Below are 23,781 nucleotides of genomic sequence, written 5' to 3'. Positions count from 1 at the left end.
TTTAAAGAGTTTGTTCATGACAAAAGTATTGGCACTCCTGATTTAGTATTTCGTGTCCTCCTTTAGCTTTTATTACGTCTTTCAGATGTTTATGAGAATTCTTAACCAGCACATTATGTTACATCTTGTTGGTGAAATCTGGGCCCATTCTGTCATGCATATTTCCTTCAGCTCAGACAGATTGGATACACAATGCCTGGCTACAGCTTTTTCAGATCAGTCCAAAGCATTTCTATTGGATTGAGATGTGGTGATTGTGAAGGCCATTCCAGCACTTTTATCTTAATTTTCTTCAAGAATTCCAGTTGACTTAGCCGTATGCTTTAGTTCGTTGTCGTGTTGGAAGATAAACTATCTGCCAATCAGCCTACAAGCAGAGGGTATCATTGTACTTTGTAGAATGTTTTTTTCAATCACATGAATGCTAAAACACTCCCATATCATGATCGAACCACCGCCATGTTTAACTGTAGGTACAAGGTTTTCTTCATTGAAGGCTTTCCCTTTTTTTCGCCAAACATACTGTGGTCCAGTTTTGGGGAAAAGTTCAATTTTAGTTTAATTGGAACAGGGAATTTTGTTGAAGAATGCTTCAGATTCCTGTTCATATTTCTTGGAAAATTTTGGATGGTCTGTTTCATGAATTTTCTTTGAAAGTGGTTTGCAGCGAGGTCTACATGCATACAAGTCTTCTGTGTTCAGGTGTTTTTGTACAGTTCTTTCATGCACTATTATACCTTATGATTCTGAATCTTTCTTGGCTGTTCATTTTGGATTTTGTTTAGCTGCTAGGTCAATTCTCTTACCTGCTGTACCCGTAATTTTCTTTGGGTGTCCACTTCTTTTGATTATTGCTCTGATTGTGAATTTTGGTATTCCATTTTTCTTTGATACTTTGTCTTGACCATCATCAACTGTGTTACCAAAAGTTCTTCTTCAACAGGTGTCGGAAATAATTACCTCTTTTTCCGGCTATTGACTTTATAACGCAGCTTAATTACTGTGTAATGGTTTTCAATCAATGACTATATTTTTTAATTAGTTAAATTCATTTTTTACAGACTTTTACTGTAAAGTTCCCAATACATTTGTCACAAACAAATATTTGAAATTGCTTCAGTGCTTTTCTTATTTTTATCTTTTTCATATTAATTAGTAGCTAATGTTCACTAAATGCTTGTATTTAAAATGTTTTCTCGAATTATCTTATATTAAGTATAGGGTGCCAATAAGATTCAATAGACTTAACACACTAACAACAGCAAACTAGATAATTGTATGCAAGCCATTTGAATGATCCATTTTATTGTGTAGCACCAGGGGTATTACTTACCATAGGTGGTGCCACTAATGCAGTACATGACCACCCCAGTTCTCAAAGATGCCCTCTGACAGGAACTGAGGTTCATTACTAGCTGCCTTCCTATGTTGTAGTGATGCTACCTACCAATTTTCACCAACCAGTAATGAATATATTTTTATAATATAGCTAGATTAAAATTCTGTGAGGATAGGGATTGTTATCTCTGTTGCCAACAAGACACTTTGCAACCTTAACATTTAATTATGTTGCTAGACATGTATAGTATTTGCATAACACATGTTTTAGTCAATGTTGTTTCATTTATGGAACAATGTGCTGCCTATGGAAAGCTGGTGAAAATACAAACCTACATAACCTTAACTGATTCACCTAAGTACAGTGACTAATTTGTTTGGAATATAAGACATTTCTCCATTGATTTCACCTTAGTTTAAAAACATTACTCGTAAAAATAATCCAGAGGAATCCCAAGTACAGCAAAACTGTTGTTAATGGAGTTTAATTAAATACAGTAAAATATTAAAAATGAACCATAATGTTTAATTTGAGTAATTACTTGAAACATTAATGCCCTGGAGCTTGTTGTGTGATACAGGGTGCCGATACAAAATGATTTTTAAAATGTGGTTACCTCTTCAGCCTGTGAGGGGCTGACCCTGGGCATCGGGGACACTTGTGGAGTTTTCAGCTGACCACTGTTACCCTCGGGCACCAGGTCTCTGTGGACGGACAGGATGTGGTTCTGGAGCTCGGCTTCAGATTCAAACTTCACGTTGCAGCTGGAACACCTTGTCTTGGTGGAAGCAGCCTTGCTTTTGCTCTCACTGGGGCTGAGTGTTTCTCCATAGCTTCCCGCCATTGTTACTTGCTGTTTGCCGCCATTTACTGCCGGGCTGGCGCTCTTCCTGCCACTGACACAGGAAGCACAGAGCCCATAGGGGAGCCCGTTTATATCCAGCTTGACCAGTTCCAGCTTGGAACGGAACTCCTTAAGACAGGAAGCGCACTTGTAAAGTTTCTGGAGGTGATGAACACGCCCTACAGGATGGTTGCTTGACATGGTGCCTGTCTTCTGCATGTGGAAGGTGCCGTGAATCTTCAGCTCTAAAGTGGACGTGACTGTCTGCATGCACACCACACAACGGAAGCCTGTCAGCGAGTTCCTCAGATCTGGGTGCATCTGGCAATGCTCAAGGAAATCCTCCTCGCTCTGCAGGGGCATCTTGCAGATGCGGCAGTTGCCTGTGTCCAGACTCTTGCTGTGTGTGACCTTGTGCTCTGTAAGAGTAAGAAGAGAAGGGAAACGCTCACCACAGATGGGGCACATATAGTGTTTGACAGGCCCCAGGTGGGTTTGCATGTGCTCCCGGAGTCCACCTTCAGAGAAGAAGGTTCTGGAGCAGACATTGCACTTGTAATTGCCTTTGATCAGCTCAGCCTTCCTCTTGACGATGGCACTCTCCCCAGGCCTGATGTTGTGATCACGCAGCTGGTGGTTCTGGAGCAGAGAATCCATGGTGTAGGCTGCTCCGCAGATGTCACAGCCGTACATAGGTTCAGAGGTGTCAACTTCCTCCTCACTGCCGTCATGGCTGTTGTGAGACTCGTGGCTGTTGGTTAAGAGGCTCTGCAGCTCTACTTCATCCTTCGGGATCTGCTCAGTAACAGCAGCTGAGCCATTGGTGCTACAGTTCTGAGGCTTGGCCTCGAAGACACAATGCTTCTCTCGTAGGTGTTTCTCTAGAAGGATGATGGCATGGAAGGCCTTGCTGCAGAACTTGCAGTTGTACTTCTTGCTGTGGGTGGTGATATGACACTGCAGCTCTACCTCCGTGCCGAAGGACTCCCCACAGAAGATACACTTGTGTACCTTGCCCTGGTTTTCTAGATGGTTGTGCTTGACGTGCAACTGGAGGTCCGACTCGTGGCGGAAGTCCCAGTTGCAGGAGGTGCAGCGGTACACTTTCTTTTCATTACTGTGCTTCACAGCCAGGTGGAGCTGAATGGAGACCTTGGAATCAAAGACTTCCTGGCACAACGTGCAGCGGAAGAACACAAAAGTATGCATGTCTAGCAGGTGCTTCTGAAGGTCATCCACCGAGGTGAACTGCTTGTCACAGCTTTCACAGATGTAGTAGGTGGAAGTGATCATGAAGTGGATGGTCACATGCTTCAGCAAGGATTCCTGGTTGGGGAACTCTTTGTTGCATTGAGGACAGGTCAGTTTTGGCAAGGCCTGGTTCTCCAGGTGAGTTTTGAGATGGGTCTGGAACATATCTAAGGAGGAATACCTGGCACCACACTGATTGCAAATAAACTCACTGGATGAGCGGGATGTGGCACCACTAACTGACTGCGCAATCTTAAGGGAAGCTTGCTCTGTAGCCACAGGAGATGATGGGCTGAGGGCTCGGCTGGACTTCTTTCCATTATTAATGTAGTTGAGGGCTAGAGGGATATTCTTGTGGTTCTCCTTAATATGTTTGTTTAGCTTCAAGATGCTGTTGAAGATGGGAGAGTTAGTGCAGTAAGAACAAGAATACACCTCAACAATGGGATCTTTGGGGGCTCCAGCCAAGGGTGAATCAAACCGTGTATTTCCCCCATCGCAGTGGATCTGCCGGATGTGCTCTTCCAAGGTGGTCTCAGTAAGGAACCCCATGAAGCACTGAGGGCAGAAGAAGGCATTGCTCTCTTTGGCAACAGGACTGGCAAAGCCATGGGAGCAGCGAATGTGTTCCTGCAGAGCATTGAGGTCGCTGAGTGCATCAGGGCAGAAGTTGCATTGAAAGACCGTAGAGGGCATAGAGCTAAGCAAAGGGGTATGATCTTGATTTTCGTGGACTTGTTTCAGGTGCTCATTCAGGTTGTAGAGTGAAGGAAGGACCTCCAAGCAATACTGACATGTATGGGCCTGTTCCGGTTTATCCATGTGCATAGTCTTAAGATGTATCTGCAGGACAGCAAGACTAGAGAACACTTGTTTGTTACAATATATGCAGCTGAAGGTGATTTTTGCTTGTTTAGAGGACAGGGCAGACATTTCAGCCCCTGGCTGTGCAGCCCTTTTCCTTCCACGAGTTTTTGGCAAAGGTGGGCCTACTTCTACCATTGTGGAACTGTCCACAGAGAGATTTGAATCTGGAGTGGTACTAGATACCGAGGTGTAGCCAACCGTCAACAAGGATGGACTGTTGCTATGGTTACTAGATTCTGGCTGCTGGTGAATGTCCATGTGGCTATAAAGATCCTCCACTAATTGGAAATGCTCAGAGCAGATGGTGCAGGTGTGACCCTTCTTCTCTCTGTTGTGTACTTGGTCAATGTGGCTCAAGAGGGTGCTCTCCTCTGCAAACAGTTCATGGCAGTAAATGCACTGAAGGCCGGCTCTTTCCAGAGATGGGGAGCACTCTGGGTGGCACTCAGCAATATGTTTCTGTAACTCTTCTGGGACATCAAATCCCTCTTCACACTGGCTACACTTTTGGGTCTCTTTTAGTTTCCACTCTTCTATCCTGGAAAGAGCCTGAGAGCCATCTTTGTTCCGTTCATGAACTTGCATGTGGCCATGCAGCGAGCTTGAAGAGAGGAAGCCACGGCGGCAAATGGCACATTTGTATGGCTTGTTGGAGGTGTGGGTCTTCAGATGGATCTTAAGGTGGTCGCTGCGAGAGAAGGCAGCGTCGCACTCGCTGCAATGGTATTTCTTGTCCCCTGTGTGGAGTTTTATGTGCCGGTCGCGGCTGCGTTTATGTTTGAAAAGCCGGCTGCAGTAGGTGCACTTGAAGGGGAGCTTGTCACTGTGACTTTGCTCGTGGTGCTTTAGGAAGCTGAGGCGACTGAAAGATTTCTCGCAGAACTGGCAAGGGTAGGGCAGCCCAGTCCCACCTTCGTCTTCTCCAAAGTCATAGCTGTCCCCATGGCCTGGTGACGTCTGGTCCTTACTAGAAGGTGAAGAAGCTGGCCAAGAGTAGGAAGGATCATCCTCAATATCAGCACCGTCTGTAAAACAGAGGCATGTTCACACTGTAAGCTTGTGTTAATTCATTAATCGATCATTTATGAATAAGAAAGTTATTGAAAAGGTTCCACATTCAATTATCTCCAACTCTGCAGTCATCAAGGGATTGCTGATCTCACTCAAACTCATCCTTGAAGAAGAAAAAAAAGTTTAAAGCAAGTTTTGGGTGCACTGAGAACAGTTGCATTAAACTGTAGGACATTAAATTCATGACAATCTACACGCAATAGTGTAATAAAAATAACTACAGATGAATTCACATTGAAAGTTTCTTTTAAAGTCTCAACCCAAACTGCCTGGGCCTTTAAGTTTAATGGTGTCCTTATGGATTTAGGAAAGCCACAGAAATGCTGGTAGGGGTTTCAGACCTTTTTTTGTATTAATATTTCTTAATATGAGCCATTGAGTACTTCAAATCAAAACAAGCCAGCAGAGTGCATTCATAACTTATGTATTTAATATACTTTGGTGCCCTAGAGTCTTATCATTAAAATGAAGGTGCCAATGCTTTTCAATGGCTGGCCAGTTACCTATCTGGATTTTCAATGTGTTCTGTATTGTTTCAATTTGTTTGTTGAAGAAAAAAGTATTGTGTTAACACCATGTTTTTGGAAATCTTTATATTTCTTTCTACAGTGTAGAGCTTTAAGATTAATTTAGTCTGCACAGAAAACAAAAACCGCCAGATGCAGTTGATTGTTGGAACCGCTACTAAATACATAACTCATTATTTGATTTCACCATTCTTTATATTCTGTACAGCAGGTACAGACTTTTAAGAAAACATGAAGCGCACATGTAGAACAACAGCATAAAAATTAACTATGACTCAACACACTCTTCAATAATTTGTATAGGAATATAATTATTTAGCTGTTAAAGACGATACATATTTACTGAGTACCAAAATATGCAAATGTATTATGACTGTACCAATAAGTATAAACCTAGTATAACAAAAAGTATAGTGATGTGGGAGACTTGTCTGCAGCAAAAAGGAAACATCGTTTTCAAGGACAAAGAAACATTTAATAACATTTTGCAAAGAGCTCATTTTTTAACCCTTCTGATAGTCAGTTTGTAAATTGCGGTTTATAATACTGTAGTGTTTTGCAAACTCCAATTTTCAATACGTTTCATAGCTTGCATGACAAAAAAGAAAGTCTGCAAATAGAGAATATAGAATCCATGTAAAAAAAAGGTTCTTAGAAGCACCTAAAAAGGTCTTACCACAGTGGCAAGGCAAGGTTCTAACGAGAGCCTGTACTTCTAGAGTGTAGGCATTATTATAAGAACGGTGGAGGAGATTAAGAAAAGATGGAACGATATTCGAGGCGCACTAAAGAAAAAGTCTTGTATACATGTAATACAATGAGGGCTCATCCTCCACCGTTATTTTAGTAATGCCTACAGAATTTATGTTTTGTAATATGGCATTCTGGTATTAAACAATACTGGTTCAGGCAGTATTGTTAAATTCGAGAAAACATTTTTAAAAAAAAGGACAGAGGGACAGATGACGCAGTTAGTTTGTAGCTAGAGCAAATACAGTACAGCTGGTTGTAGGCACCTCTGAATAATGTAGCTATATTATAGATCATACAAATATGCTTTATAATCATACACAGAGTCAGAAATACATAAGAAATAGGAGAGCTGTAACTGCATACAAATTTAAGAAGATAGTTAAACTGAAGACTGTTCGTATGAAGCTGAATGCAGTTATTGTTGTTGAACATATTGCTGTACAATGGAAGGATTTTCGATCCGTTTGACTGCCATGGATGTAAGTAAATAAAACTTATTGTTTCTGAAGTTTGAAAAGTCTATACGCCTGGAATTATTCTATACAAAATAAGAAGTTAAACTAATATGTGAAGCACAGTAACTGGATGATGCTTTGTAATGTATAAGCAACCTAGACTACAAACTCTGAAGTGGTACATTTGTTTATTAAGAAGCCACCACACATTCCATATGTTATTCATTTGTCCTGGTGATGTATTCCGAGCTTGTAACACATCTTCATGTGTTACAAGTACTACTTGTACCAAAATCTCCACTTCCATATTGGTACATTTCATTTTTCACTTCCGAGCATCCTCATCACCATGGCGAGTACCAGGCTGAGGTCTTTGTGTGCCATTCATTTTCTTTTGGAATGTGTAGCCTGCACACGCTATTTATTGTGAGAGGTGTGTAATTGTTTGATTGCGGAATTACCTGCTTCACCTAATTAGTCTTATAAAATAGGTTGTTATTTTGACGCTGAGTGCGGCTGTATTGAACATGAACATTATGTGGCTTTTTGTGGTCAGTTTTTCCCCTTTATAAATTTGGGCCTCAGTGCTTTTAATCTACGATCATTCAAATTTCAATTTGTTTATGTTTGTGAAATAAAAGGTATACTCTATTAACAATACTACAATAATAACAGTAATAAAATCTGTTTAATTTATGGTGTTTTGCTGTGAAACAACTAAATAAGCTTTTAAATCTTTTAAGTCCTTACTTTCGCATTTAAAAGCAAAACAAGAAAACAAGGGTGCAACATTTTTAATTATAACTTTATAAAAGATGTATTTAATAAAATGCTGCACCCTCGTTTGTCCATTTTCTACATTCAAAACCCGTAAATTAAACTAAAAGCGAAGCCTCCCCCATTGATAAACTGCAGGTGTATCTATATCTAGTTTTTTTTTATTTGTGAACAAAATGTATTTGATATTAAAATCCATCGTTGCCACACTTTCAAACGAAGGTGGGCTGGGCGATAGAGTTGCTGAGCTACAACAGGTCTGAAACGACACCAGCTTTGTGATGGGTATTGGTCAGATTTAACAGGGGGTTGGTCAGATTTAACATGATCCCTGTCTGGGAAGTTGATTGAGTCAATCATCCTGGAGGCCCACCGAGTCTGCCATTCATCGTGCTTTTACAATTGTCAGGAAGTCAGAAAAAAAGTATTTTCCAGTCAGGTATTGGCACCCCCCTAATAACCTCGTCCATACCATAGCCCCACAGTTTGAAAACCTCTGTCCTAAGAGCACATGTAATACAGTACTACAGTAAGAACCAACAGATACATGTATTGTTCTAGGCAAGTAATGTTTTTAACAGCTATTTCATCTTCATATTTTACTTTTGTTGTTGTTGTCACTTTGCAATAGAAGAAATACAGAAATTGCAATGAAGCACGGTGTGTGACACAAGGCAAGGGCAATTGCCATGCAGTGTACAACATGATGCTTTTTAAATGAACTACTGCGATGTTTTACATACACCATGTAATGAAAATCCCCTGCCAACACCCTAAAATGTCAAGTTCAAAAGGTTGTACACCATTTCTTCCTTCCACGAAAGCTACGGCACAGTGAACTTCCTTACTTAAATATAGCTGGTCCTTCCAAGCGCTCATAGACAAAGCAAGTTGTGAAGAACTGGAAACAGGAAAAACAATAAAAGGGAAACAAAAAGATTTATGAGCCAGATAAGAGAAAGCACTGTAATCCAGTTCAAACAACAGAAAGAAGATGGCTTTCTCTGCTTACCTGAAAAACCATGAAAACTGGAAAACCAGAACACGGTGCTTGGGTTTGTCTGCATGAGCTTGACTTAAAGGCTTGGCTAACATTAACATTCGTCTTCATGTATTTCATAAATCAACAGACTACACACTGCCCCAAACCTTCAGATTTAGTGATTTGTCATTCAGGTAGGGATATTTTTTTGCTGCTCTTATCTGGCCAAAGCTTATCCACAGGAAACAGATGAGGCTCCAGTCCTTCCCTGCACCTCAAAACTGTTGAAAACACCATCTCACTTGGATTGCCAGATGGCCACCACCACGCAGCTCACTAAAAACAACCCAAGTCCTGCTCCTGGCCGCCTGCCTATTTCAGTCAATCATGTGGGCTGTAACTTTTAAGAAAGTAAAGTAGCTGACGTATACCCATATCCTTAGCAGCACAGACATGCACGGGTTGCCATGACAATCACTATCGCACTGGGATACCAGAGTTCCTTCTAGTGTTAAAAATATGACTGTAAAATTAACCTTTATGTTACTGATATTTCACATGGATTTGGTCTTTCAGAGTGCACCACTGATCACCATTCTGGCTTGGGTAAGAACTCAGATGTGATATGAATGTAGAAAAATAAGTGCTAGATGCAGAAAAAGAGTGGGTATACAGATGATGGCATCTATTTTAGTAATCGGAAGTGTCGGATCTTAATACTGCCACCCTAAAAGATATAAACCTGATATTTTTATAGACTTCATTTAATTTTTTATTGTATGTAAGCTAGTAATGTTGGTACGGGAGACAATAATCACCCTAGGGAAGAACCCCAGCAGGACAGAGTTTTAAAGCAGCACTATTTAGATATGCCACTGTTTAGATCAAACTGTGTCTGGTAAGGAAATGATGGGACACTATGGACAAAGGGGCATTATAGTGTTGCCAAAATCATATAGAACTGTAATTCGGGCATTTTGTGAATTATTTATTTGTGAATTCAACAAAAATACACCATATACTATTGAAGGCACAAAACTGTAAGCATTTATTACAAGTCAGCACTGAAAAAAACAAAAACAAATAGGCAGTGTAAAAAGCAGAAGCAATGGGCTGCAAGGCCCAGGCTTTGTATGAAAGATTAAATATATGCTAGAATCTTCAATATCTATATTTTATTTGCAGATAGTCCTCTCTGCCATTTCCAGAAGACGCATTAAAACAAGTGTGTGAACACTTGGAGATGAAAGCAGTGAGACTCTTGAGACACACAGTGGAAAGCGGAGCTGCCTGATTTTCCTCCGCGTAGACAGGAATGCCCATGATTCAGCAGCCTGAGTAAATAAAAGAGGTCCTTATTTCCTAATTTTGCTGGCTGGCCACACTGCAACAGTCTCTGTGTTGCTGCCAAAGGGGATGCAAAGCTGAAACTACACCCTGCAGCTCAAGGGCTGTCTTTGTTAGCTTGCCAGGCCTTCCTGAGCATCTTCTGGCCAACTGCCTGTCATATCCTGGGAGGAAGACCTCCATCTTAGGCCTGACATTTTTTTTTTTTTTTTTTTTTAAAGTCTGCTACATAGAACAAAACAACACATTTGCTCTGTCCATGTAGGCTGAAGGACAGCTGGAAACTCATTTGTAGCACTTAACATCTGTTTAGTCCTATTTATGGACAAAAGTGCTCGCCAGCTAGGATCAGTTCACTCAGACCGATAGAAGGAGCGATTTCCCCTCAAATAGGGCTTGCAATATAAGCTGCCTACCTTTGGGATAGACATTTCATTGATACACCTATACAATGTCAGGTTGACACCTTCTACTCCTCTAGTTTGTCTTGGCCTCTTTCAGAAATAGACGGCTATCTGTTAATACAGTTGCGAAAGGTCTTTAACCAGCAGCTCATTCTTTCAGCTGCAATCTGTCTCACCTGCCAGCCACAAATATACTGCTGCTCAGCAGCTGAAGACACAAAGATGTCCTCAATTCATATTTTATTTGGGGTTTCTGAACTGTAATTTCTGAGTTACTAGGTGAATTTTCCCTGGTAAAAATGCTCAACTTTTACTGCTAAATACAATGCAAATTTGATTAGTTTATTTAGTTCAAGTGCCCTGGGACACCTTAACATGGGCACTGTACCTCGTAAAGCCTTGCTCTCGGTCTCATGGCATCTGTAGCTTTCTTTCATGTACCAGCTGAAACAGAAGGACTTCAAACTGACAAACAGCGCAGGAAGGGATACAGACAGATAAATACAAAGATACACAGATGTATTATTGTTGGTACTGGCTTTAATCGCTTAGGTTGGTACCCCGTATCCAGTCTGAAACCTGGCAAAAGTATTTTTGTTTTTATATTACACACACCAGAATAGACTTGAGATGAAACATCTCTTATTCAAGAGTATTATGACTTTTAACTTTGCAAATTAGCCTTTTTCATCATTGGTTATGATTTGCAAATGAGCCAGGATGGTTTCCGTTATTTGCATATTAGCCTGCATAGTGTGCTACTGTGATCTGCTGTTCATGTAAACATTTTTAAATAAATACAAATGTTAGGGTCTGTAACCTTTACAGACTAATTGTGTGTGTATGTGTGCGTGTCATTTGATAGGGGATGTGCCACATTTTTATATTTCAAAATCTGGCCCTGTTCCAAGAAATTATCTAGGCTGCTACTGTAAATGGCATCCTGTTTGTATCATGGGAATTGGATGGGGTTGTTCTGCTTATCAACCCTAGATAATGATAGAAACTGGTCTGTTCCCAAGGAATTAAGTCCAATACATCCATCCTCTGTAGTAAGACCATATTTATCTGAAGAGTTTGAGGTTTTCTCAGATAGCCATCAATTTAAATTCACATCAGTGATCCCACATTAAACTCACTAATGTTTCTTATAACGTATTTAGCAACCTAGTTTTATTCTATAATGGATGCTTTAAAATGCCAGAATTGAACATTCAAACTGATTTATAATTACAGATGTTTAAGAAACCTGTCAATATTTCAGAGCTGCTCTGAAAGGACCAATTAAATGCATTAGGAGCCGGTGTACAGGAAAGAGCATGAGGGTTTTGGGAAGCCTGCAATAAAACAACTGCAGCAGCTGTTTTGAACAATAACATCATGTAACAGCAGAGCGATCATCAAATCTTCATATGTGATGAAAAAAACATCTTGCTCACACACACACACACACACACCCGTGACCTTTTGTGAAAGTAAACATAGTTCATAGGTTTGGGCAGATTTGCTTCTCTTTAATAATAAAACCACAACAAACCAGATATTCTCCCTTAGAATCCACAGCTGTTTCCAGCTTCAAACACTGTAGGGTAGAATCAACACTGGCTGTAAGAGCTATAAGAAGTCACGTGTTGCCACAGAACACCCCTTGTCAAAATCTCTGGAGGTCAGGAGAGCTGGGACTGGTCGGTTCCTTGATGGGAGACCACCAAGAAATAGCAGGTGCTTGAGAAAAAAAATGCTCTTGTGGAATTATTATGAGCTAAACTCTAGAAAGGTGTCAGCAAAATAAACCTGTATTTGTGGACAGTAGAGTAGGAGTATTCCGTTTTGATTCCAATGCACATCCCATCAAAGAAATTGGTTTCACAGAAATGTTGGGCAGAGTCCATTCGGCTCATTGTCCCTTGCCAACACACCATTAGTCCCAGGGCAGCATCCAATTGTTTTGGAACAATCCCATTTTTTACAGTTGTAACTTCACCTAATAAACTGCTCTATGCATTTATTATTTTCTGCGTACAAATAATGGAAATATATATATATGGTTCCTTAAGGGAAGACAGCTACTGAAACCACTTTGCTAGTTAAAATGGGGAATTCCACTGACTGTGCAGTTCCCTGACTCGTTTTATTTTATCTCTGCCTCCATTCGCTAGTTATACTTTGCAGGCAAGTTCTGGTGAAAACTCTTGTTGCCATTACCAGGCTGCCACTCTGGGACACCATGTATCAGAGTCACTCAAGCATGAATGGATTAACAGAAAGAAATTTCTATGTTTTAGGGGGGATGGGGAAGTAGAACTGATGTCTGTATATTATAATGGAATTAAAACATTCATATTTACTAAGCTTTTTGGTCTGAAAAGGTGGATTTGGCCCTGAGTTCAGCCAATCAGAATAGATTCTACAACGAGTTGGAGGTTAAAAAATAAAACCATGAAACAGTGACTGCCATTTACCCCCTCAGCCATACAGGGTTACCCGCAATATTGTCTTCTGCATTAGGGTTTATAGAGAGGAACAGGTCAATAGGTAGCATGTGTTCCCCAAACCAAACGCAATCAAATTGTGGTAATTAATAGACATTGGAAGCTGGGACAATATATAATGTAAACCATCTGGTGGTACTGCTTATGTAATAGCCAGTTACAAAAGTGAATTCTCAATGTAAAAGCTAACGCGCCACGTATGTTATTTGGTTTATATTTATTTATTTATTTAAAAAAATGTTCTTTAGTCTCTGTCCAGTCCGAGCAAAGTGTGGGTGCTGCAGGTGCCTCACAAGGCTGGGTGACTGTATCCTTGCCTTAAATTGAACTTTAAAAGAAAGGCAGGAGTGCCAGGTGCAAGGAGGATTTAATCAAACAAAGCAAAGGGGACCATTTATTTCTTTAATGGAACAATAACCTGACATGTCCACACGGTATACAGTACACGGGGTGGAAAAACTGCAAATACAGCAGCTTATTCATCCTTCTCCTGGCATATTGGTTTTCATTCTGGAAACCATGCTGTTAGTGTCTACAACGCGTGTGAAATCGAGTTTCGTTAGTTGTTGAAGTATCTCGGCAATCTGCAGACCCCGGTTACCCCTTGCCCATTACACTGCCTGTGGCTTCGGGCACCTTGAGCAGATGCCGTCCCTAACGATGAGAGCAATGTGTGAAATGCACTAAATTAAGCCGTTTGCTGTCAAGGTTGTTTTAAAAAAAAAAAAGACAAAAAAGAAAGAGGCAATAGTCAGGCTCCTGGAACTGAAAGGGTTTTTGTATTGTTGGCTTCATTTACATCCTGTTTAAAGTCTTCGAAGTGGTATGAGGTGTCTTATCTCTGGCTACCAGCAGTCAGAGCAGTTAACGCACCTCTTTATATTTTTAGGCAGTGTTATCTTATCTAACAGATCTTTTCACATTGAGGAGAGCCCTCCTATCAGGATTACTGAAATACTGACAGCTCATCACTGCTGAGGACTAATAATGCAGGGCTACTGAGGAAGGAAGGTGGTGGTTTTTATTAACCTTCTCACTGCCTTATAGAACAAAAATGTTTACATTTATACTTTAAAAATGAGAGGCTCCATGCATTTCACTTAAAACAGAAAACAGTACTTATTTGAAGCAGTTCATTTGTGCTTGTTTTGTTTTTGTCAGCATTTGTGTTTGTTTTGTTTTTGTCTGTCAATGACCACTACTTTCATACAATAGAATAGAAATTGTAGTCTCCTATAATACCAATCAACATACACCAGAACAATGAACAAAGCAGAAGAATGCACAATACTGGGCCTTATTCACAACCATCACGTCTAATAGGAAGAAAGGAATCTTTTCAATGTTTTCTCTATTTTCTGTTTTGATGGTTTAAATACTGTTAATGAAGCCAACAAGAATTTACCCCAACTACCCGAAGTCACAAATGACCAATACCGACTTCGTCCATGTGGAAATTCTGTGCCTCTAGATTTCTATAGCCCCCAAGGACTTTCATATAAACATATTTTTTTCATATGCCTTTACTAAACAAACCATGCAGCTTACCAGACCTTTCCTAAAACTATATTCAAAGCTTCATTCTTCTATCATAATGTCTAAAGATTGCAAATCATTATACTTTTGTTAGATATATATATATATATATATATATATATATATATATATATATATATATATATATATATATATATATATATATATATATTATAAAGAACAATGAACATGATTGCTGGTTATTATTTCAAAATATATACATACAATGTACTGCTTTTTTAGTATGTATATACCAGTACTAATCTTTATCATATTGTTTTCATCATAATGTGCAATATTGTTGAATTAATTTGTCATGTTTTTAGTGAACACTTACACTACACAAGTAAGGACAGTTAAGTGAACTGTCCTGGGAAAACCCACAATTAAAAAAAATATAATTTTGGTTTGTTTTTAATGGTTTTAGTTCACAATCCTCTGAAGGCAATAAGTCACTCTAAAGCCTTCACAACCTATTTTTCTGGAATATTACAGTTGTACATATTTTATGATACAGCAGCATTGCAAATCATTATATTTTTGTTAGATTTATCTGGGAATTGTGCAGCATGTGTGGAACAGGAACGTGAAAGTAGTTCAGTAATGTACTTTAGCTTGGGTATTGTATTCATTTATATCAATTTATATGACTGATTAACCTATTAGGTTTGACCTTTTGTCAGAGCAATAATAAAACAAATAAAAACATCTAGCAAAACAGATTTTTGTCTCCAGTTTATTATTAGAAAGGCCTGGGAATTGAGTTGCAGTACAGAGTTGAGATCGGATGCTGTATTTTTAAAATGAGAAACACTGGTTTTACTATAGAAATAAAGGGCCGCACTGAGGCTACCAAAAAAATGATTTTGAGGACCAATGTCTTAACTGTTGTAATCCTACCCTCCACCTCCCCAACCTCCACCTTACTGCAGGCAGTCCCCTTGTTGGGAGTGGGGGGGACGTGGCTTTGTCACGGTCCACCCTGCTGACCTGGCATCGTCAGATCAGTTCCTCGTTCAGAGGGTGGTGGCTTCTTCTTCTCCCCTTAACAGGCAGGACCAGCAGCCAAATAGTCCATAATTGCCTCTCACCATACCTATACAAGCAGTCATGAGCCCTACACTGAATTGCCCATCAAAAACGAATTGCCCATCAAAAACTTGAATGATATTGACCTTTTTCGTACATTTCAATGCACTGTTTTTCCAAATTTCTGTGATTTTAGAAGCCAAAAGAAACTAATCCGCAATTAGCCAATGTCTTCAAACATTGAATGGATTTTTTAGTACTTTGCTTTTTTCATCTATCTGATTCATTTTGTTTTTTATTTGTTGATTTGTCTTGGCTCTAATTAAATAAACAGTACTGATGAGCGATGAGAATAGAATGTAACAGATACTTATTAAAAATGTCCCATGATAATTATGCTGTGCCACATTTGTACAGTGTCTGTTGTACAGTAAATTGCTGCATAACTTTACAGTTTCTTAAGAACTACCAGAGAATATTTAGCCTTAGTAATGGTGCTGGCCAAGTGTAAGCATACCTGAGCTTACCAGGTGATGTTGTTAGATTATTTCATTTAGCAACAGTTTGTATAGAAAGGAAAATGTCTGATTCAATTGTGATGCAAATTCATCCCAGGCTGTAGTCTGCATTTCTATAATTACACATTTAGATTGTACAACTGCATGGTTGAGGATATACAGTATTTGCACAAAGTATACACGTATATGTAGGGGGGGGTGTCTTTGTAACATAACATAAATAGATGTATGAGACACACAAGTTGAATTCATTATATATCTACAAGGCTTTGATATGGTCTTAGGCTTCACTATTGTTCTTTGAAGACAATTCCATTATCGCAATTTACTATGCTATTATAAAGTTATGCAAATCAATGCATGGCGAGTTATACTAGTTATTGGCCCAATGTATGTCAGGCATTTTGACATGTATATACAAACATAATCATCTTCTGTATTGAGCTTTTATATTGCATTACAATATTGTAAATGGGAGTGATCATGCTTTGAAGACAATGCTGAGTTACTTTAGCTAGATGCTTTGTAAACTAACATAATGCCATGATTTGTCTTTTCCAAGGCATAAGTGTTGAGGGGGGAATTGAAGGAATCCAATTGCATTGTATTTATATTTTTATATTTAACCATCTCTCTGACGTGACAATACATGGTATAGTTAGTTGTACCCAGCAAAGGCAAGTTATCTGCATCCAATACTTTTCCGTTTAACAGGCCTTTGAATTAATTCAATAAAACAAGTGCCTGGACATTTATAAATTCTGACTAAATTACCAGTAAATTCCAAATTAATATTTTTCTCTTTTCTACTGCTTTCTCACTGCTTGTATTTTTATTTTAATATTGATTCTATCATTAGAATGTCCTAATTGTATTAAAAAAAAAAACATTTTTTTATAACAAAGGTTTTACAGGTATATAAGTACATCTCATTATTGCATCTCATTATTATGATATTATGAATTGTTCAACTGTGAAATGTAACACAAATTTATAAAGGGGAAAAATCGACCACAAAAAGCCACGTAATGTGTGTGTTCAGTACGGCCGCACTCATCGTCAAAATAACCACCTATTTTATAAGACTAATTAGGTAAAGTAGGCAACTCCGCAATCAACCAATTTAAATACCCCTCACTGCAATTAGCAGTGGAGAACTACACACCTCTCACAATAAATAGTGGGTTTGGGTCAACCCTCCGTGTGTCGGCTACACATTCCAAAAGAAAATGAATGGCACACAAAGACCTCAGCCTGGTACTAGCCATGGTAATGAGGATGCCCATTTCACACTGGCACTCTACTCTATGTTCAGCAACAATACAGCTTCATACAAACAGTCCTCAGTTTAACTACGACTTATATCTTCTTCAACTCTTATGCAGTTACAACTCTCCTATTTCTTATGTCTGTATTTCTTACTCCATGTATGATTTTAAAGCATATCTGTATGGTATATATGGTCGAAAAACTGTACTTGCTCTAGCTACAAACTGTCCCTCTGTCCTTTTTATTATTTTTTTTTTTTTTACCATTTTCTTTCCAATTCAAATTTAACAGTGCTGCCTGAACCAGTATTGTTAAATACCAGAATGCCATATAACAAAAAATACATTCTGTAGGCATTACTAAAATAACAGTGGAGGATGAGCCCTCATTGTATATGAGACCCTTTTTTTTGTGCGCCTCGGAATATCATTCCATCTTTTCTTAATCTCCTCCACCGTTCTTTTAATAATGCATAGAACCTGTTTTACATGGATTCTATATTCTCTATTTGCAGACTTTCTGTTTTGTCATGTAAGCTATGAAAACATGTATTGAAAATTGGAGTTTGCAAAACAATACGGTACCGGTATTATAAACCGTAATTTACAACCTGACTTGATCAGAAGGGTTAAAAAATGAGCTCTTTGCAAAATGTTATTAAATGTTTCTTTGTCCTTGAAAAAGATGTCTCCTTCTTGCTGCAGACAAGTCTCCTTGCCTTTTATATACAGTGCCTTGCGAAAGTATTCGGCCCCCTTGAACTTTGCGACCTTTTGCCACATTTCAGGCTTCAAACATAAAGATATGAAACTGTAATTTTTTGTGAAGAATCAACAACAAGTGGGACACAATCATGAAGTGGAACGAAATTTATTGGATATTTCAAACTTTTTTAACAAATAAAAAACTGAAAAATTGGGCGTGCAAAATTATTCAGCCCCCTTAAGTTAATACTTTGTAGCGCCACCTTTTGCTGCGATTACAGCTGTAAGTCGCTTGGGGTATGTCTCTATCAGTTTTGCACATCGAGAGACTGAAATTTTTGCCCATTCCTCCTTGCAAAACAGCTCGAGCTCAGTGAGGTTGGATGGAGAGCATTTGTGAACAGCAGTTTTCAGTTCTTTCCACAGATTCTCGATTGGATTCAGGTCTGGACTTTGACTTGGCCATTCTAACACCTGGATATGTTTATTTGTGAACCATTCCATTGTAGATTTTGCTTTATGTTTTGGATCATTGTCTTGTTGGAAAACAAATCTCCGTCCCAGTCTCAGGTCTTTTGCAGACTCCATCAGGTTTTCTTCCAGAATGGTCCTGTATTTGGCTCCATCCATCTTCTCATCAATTTTAACCATCTTCCCTGTCCCTGCTGAAGAAAAGCAGGCCCAAACCATGATGCTGCCACCACCATGTTTGACAGTGGGGATGGTGTGTTCAGGGTGATGAGCTGTGTTGCTTTTACGCCAAACATAACGTTTTGCATTGTTGCCAAAAAGTTCGATTTTGGTTTCATCTGACCAGAGCACCTTCTTCCACATGTTTGGTGTGTCTCCCAGGTGGCTTGTGGCAAACTGTAAACGACACTTTTTATGGATATCTTTAAGAAATGGCTTTCTTCTTGCCACTCTTCCATAAAGGCCAGATTTGTGCAGTATACGACTGATTGTTGTCCTATGGACAGAGTCTCCCACCTCAGCTGTAGATCTCTGCAGTTCATCCAGAGTGATCATGGGCCTCTTGGCTGCATCTCTGATCAGTCTTCTCCTTGTATGAGCTGAAAGTTTAGAGGGACGGCCAGGTCTTGGTAGATTTGCAGTGGTCTGATACTCCTTCCATTTCAATATTATCGCTTGCACAGTGCTCCTTGGGATGTTTAAAGCTTGGGAAATCTTTTTGTATCCAAATCCGGCTTTAAACTTCTCCACAACAGTATCTCGGACCTGCCTGGTGTGTTCCTTGTTCTTCATGATGCTCTCTGCGCTTTAAACTGACCTCTGAGACTATCACAGTGCAGGTGCATTTATACGGAGACTTGATTACACACAGGTGGATTCTATTTATTATCATTAGTCATTTAGGTCAACATTGGATCATTCAGAGATCCTCACTGAACTGGAGAGAGTTTGCTGCACTGAAAGTAAAGGGGCTGAATAATTTTGCACGCCCAATTTTTCAGTTTTTTATTTGTTAAAAAAGTTTGAAATATCCAATAAATTTCGTTCCACTTCATGATTGTGTCCCACTTGTTGTTGATTCTTCACAAAAAATTACAGTTTCATATCTTTATGTTTGAAGCCTGAAATGTGGCAAAAGGTCGCAAAGTTCAAGGGGGCCGAATACTTTCGCAAGGCACTGTAGCCTACTGTCTGACTGCGGCAAATTTACGTCTGCTTTTCAAAATTCTCACACAAATACGAGGCCTGCAATTACCGGCAGCTATAATAAATTAGACGGAATGTTTAATAGACCTCATTTGCAAAATCCCCTCCCAATTTTAGCGGTTTCGTTCAGAAACACCCCAGAATTACATATGCATCAAAGGCTAAAGTGCACAGAGACGCTGCCCCCGCAAATCACATGTTAATTGCGTGTTTATGCCATTGCGTGTGTTTTATAAATCTGGGCCTCAATATGATACATATTTATTTTATACTAAATGTTAATTCAGCTTCAAGTCACTAATAATTACATTTTATAAAATATGACAGCAGATGAATTAGCTGTGCCCCTCCACATGATTTAAATTCATCTGCTAAAAAAGTCACAATGAAATAACTTTGAAAAAAAGCTATATTTCCCATGCAAACGCAGTAAGCACATTGAATGACATGCTGTACTATATGGATGAAATGCTACAATGGAGTTTCAGTGTAGCATCACTGGCTGGACAGTGTAATCTGAGCAGGCTTCTCCATTCAGCAAACATAACAAGATGCCTCTTAACACAACACCAAAAATGTCATGCAAGCTTGCTCCTGCCGTAGATCAATCTGCCATGCTCCAGATAACTGGGGGCAATACTTGTCTATAGACATTCCTGGTGATGGAGCAACTTGTCATTTGCTGTTATGCCACATGCCATGAAATGCTGCATCAAAATGCACTGAGATGCTGCGACTGAAAGCCTGCACATTGTACGGATATCAAGCGCTGTCAAAGTGGTCTGCATGTCTGTTGCAGCTCCTTGGCCCTTTGTCCATGAGGGATGGAAAGCCACTTACTGTTTTGTCCACATTACCAGTTCCTCAAAATACAAACATAACTATCAGACAATATCCATAGTGTCATGGAATACAGCATTTTGAATTGACTAAAAAAAATATATTAATTGGTATGCATTTAATTGCCTAGCTTACTTTCTAAAATAAAATTTTAAAAAAGTAAATAAGCAGATTTATTTAAAATGTAAAGCCCTTATATTTACAATTGTTCTGGATACTTGTTTTTCATGTACTTGTTTTTCCTTCAGGACAATTATATCAGCTTATAAACTTTGCTCCAATTTGACCAAGAGCTCATATATCATGGATATTTGTAAAATATTTTTTATCCACAATATACAGTATCTGAGATTCATATAAAGCACCTACAAAAACATTTCTCTCAAAAATATGAAAAAAAAAACATATTTGTGGTTGTGATAAGGAGAGAAAGAATCGGCGCTGTAAATCTTTCTCCCAACCAGAAAGGGCGCTGTGTAAGGCTGGTGGTACGCTTCCCCACAGACGGGTCGACTCGACGGTTGGCGGAAACTGGAAGTCGGCCATTTTGGAGGAAGCGCATAGCTGCAAGTGCTCCGAACAACTCCATTGTGATCAGCTGCGGGGCAGGCAGTGATTGGATAGGCCAGGGCGCCTGGCTGATTACTGGGAGGAGTTTGGTAGTACAAAGGGGACGCAGCCACTTGAGTATGGCCCCTTGTCTGAGAATGTAACCTACGGCCTAAGCTTTTTGTGTTGTGTTTGTTACGAGTTGTTTGATGTATTCCAGAGGAGGAGTGAGGAACCAGGAGCGGTCGCCACAAAGCCAGCACTTCCCCCTGAGCACTTCCTTCAGTGCTCATCACCAGCACGCACCAGGATTTCCCCGGATTAAGAAGGGCACTGTTTCATGCACCGTGGACATGGGCTGGATTACCGTGTACCCCCCCGATACCATCGCTGGTAGAGGAGTGGCTCTTTATTTTTTATTTAATAAACACAATTGTTTTTAGGAGAATTACTGTCTGGACCATCAGTTTGTACACCACAGTGGTTTACATATGTATTCTAAGAAGAAGGTTTGACATCATCTCATCCTGTCTGGAAAGCAATACAAAAATTAAAAAAGCAATGCTCCACTAGAAGACCATTTCCAAGCCCCAGAATGTACTACTGTATACTCATACTATGCTTGTAACTTGGCTCACTGTGCAGTGAGCATCCCCATAGACCTCTAAGGTTTCCCCTGAGCCTCGATCTGCCCAAGCACAAGGAGAGGTGACGCCTGTGGCCACTAGATTATAGGGCAGATTCTCAAGCAACTCTACAAATAGCTTGTCTTCTCCTCTTATTCAAACAAAATGTATTGATTCATTTTTAAATAAAAATGTACTGACAAAAAGAAAATATCAGGAAAAAAATGCTCTATGGTTACAACCAAATATGAAGGGTGAAAATAATGTGCAATATTATTATTATTATTATTTGTTTATTTAGCAGACACCTTTATCCAAGGCGACTTACAGAGACTAGGGTGTGTGAACTGTGCATCAGCTGCAGAGTCACTTACAATTACGTCTCACCCGAAAAACAGAGCACAAGGAGGTTAAGTGACTTGCTCAGGGTCACACAATGAGTCAGTGGCTGAGGTGGGATTTGAACTGGGAACCTCCTGGTTACAAGCCCATTCTTTAACCACTGGACCACACAGCCTCATAGTGAAAATAACAAAGTGATTCTTTAATCACTTTGTTTTATCATGTTAAACCACAGAACAGCAAGTATGATATACTGCATGTCTATCAATTTATGTATCAAATGTAATCTGTATATAAACAGTTTAAACTAGCAAAAATCCTTATACTAACCCTATCCCTAATTTCCTAATTAGAAGAAGCAAGAATTCACTTCCCTGTGCAAGTTTCTGCAAATGTTGTTTTTGGATAAGTAATAAGGCCTGTATGTACAACATTTTCAAATAACAAAAATAACAACATTACTTAAACTTGAATTAAGCAGCTGAGTTTAGTTACTTTCTTTTTATCCAGTTTCGCTGGATAAAAGGAATGCAGCGTGCGAGTCACCCAGTCATTCTGTCAACAGAATGAATGCAAGATATATTCCAAAATGAGATCCAGTTAAAATGCGTTATTCCCGCTGTTCTGTTGAACACAAAAAAGTTATTTAACGCTACTTTCAAACACCACACAGTGCCACCCGTGCCTAAGAGCAGTTTTTTTTTCTAGGACTAACACTAAGTGCATACTAATAGCTACGCAGTAAATCTCACAATTGTAGAGATTATCTTTTTCAGTACATTCCTACAGTACAGTATATGCACACCTGAGCAATTGAATCACATGTGTCCCCGATATCTCACGTACTTGCATGCCTGAGAAGGAGCTGACATCGCACACCACCCTATCTTTTCTGATTTATTTCCTTACCTGTATCCTAATCCCTTATACATGCAGTATTAAAGAGAAAGAATAGCCTAACAAGATGCAATCCAACCAAGACCATGTACATTGCCGTTTGAAAACGTCAAGGCATCCTATCCTTTATCATCCGATATCCTGTGGTCGAAATGAAAACAACCTTAAGTTATTCATTAATAATTAGTGTAAGTGAGGGATAGGCAGCACTGTTGGCTTTGCTTTCCCCGTTTCCATCTCCAATTGCCAAAGCTATCCAGGCTTGCTCTGTGTAAAAACTGCAGATGTCCTCTTATCATTAATCACAATTCTAATACATTCCAGATGAATAAACAGCTCCATCCCTGCAATGTGTATTACTCTACTTAAGCCTACAAATTTACAAGGGTCGTTGCTGCCAAAAAGTTTCCAGGCTTTAAAGAACTATATTATTAATTTCTGCTACAACACAGGCATGTTAAACTCTCACAGCAAATGTCACTTCAGCACGGCCCCAAAAATTAACTAAATTGCCATTGAACTTCAATTACTCATGATACGTAATGCTATCTGCAAAGAGAATTGAACTAACTTGGATTTTAAGAAAAGGTAGATCAAGCTGAAATGCACAAACATCTACTGAAATTAAATAAAGGTCCTTAACAGACCACCTTGACTTAAGCCCCTTTTGCACTGGCATGCTCTA

At 39.3% G+C, this 23,781-nt stretch overlaps 1 protein-coding gene across 10 annotated transcripts in view; it reads right to left on the bottom strand.

Moving 5' to 3' along the window:
• The window catches only part of LOC117394465 (zinc finger protein 521-like), a 192,046-nt gene that overhangs the window by 105,094 nt on the left and 63,171 nt on the right, over positions 1 to 23,781 (bottom strand). For all 10 annotated transcript variants that reach the window (XR_009320156.1, XM_059016620.1, XM_059016624.1 and 7 more), the window contains one exon: positions 1,956 to 5,326. Coding sequence is in view for 9 of the 10 variants with exons in the window: in XM_059016620.1 (XP_058872603.1) it covers positions 1,956 to 5,326 (3,371 nt within the window). In the remaining variant the exon portion in view is untranslated. The remainder of the gene's footprint in view (positions 1 to 1,955; positions 5,327 to 23,781) is intronic.

Source organism: Acipenser ruthenus, chromosome 3, assembly GCF_902713425.1.
Source record: "Acipenser ruthenus chromosome 3, fAciRut3.2 maternal haplotype, whole genome shotgun sequence".
Taxonomy (NCBI): Eukaryota; Metazoa; Chordata; class Actinopteri; order Acipenseriformes; family Acipenseridae; genus Acipenser; species Acipenser ruthenus.
The sequence above is the reverse complement of the archived record's forward strand: the minus strand, read 5'-3'. Positions and strand labels throughout refer to the sequence as shown.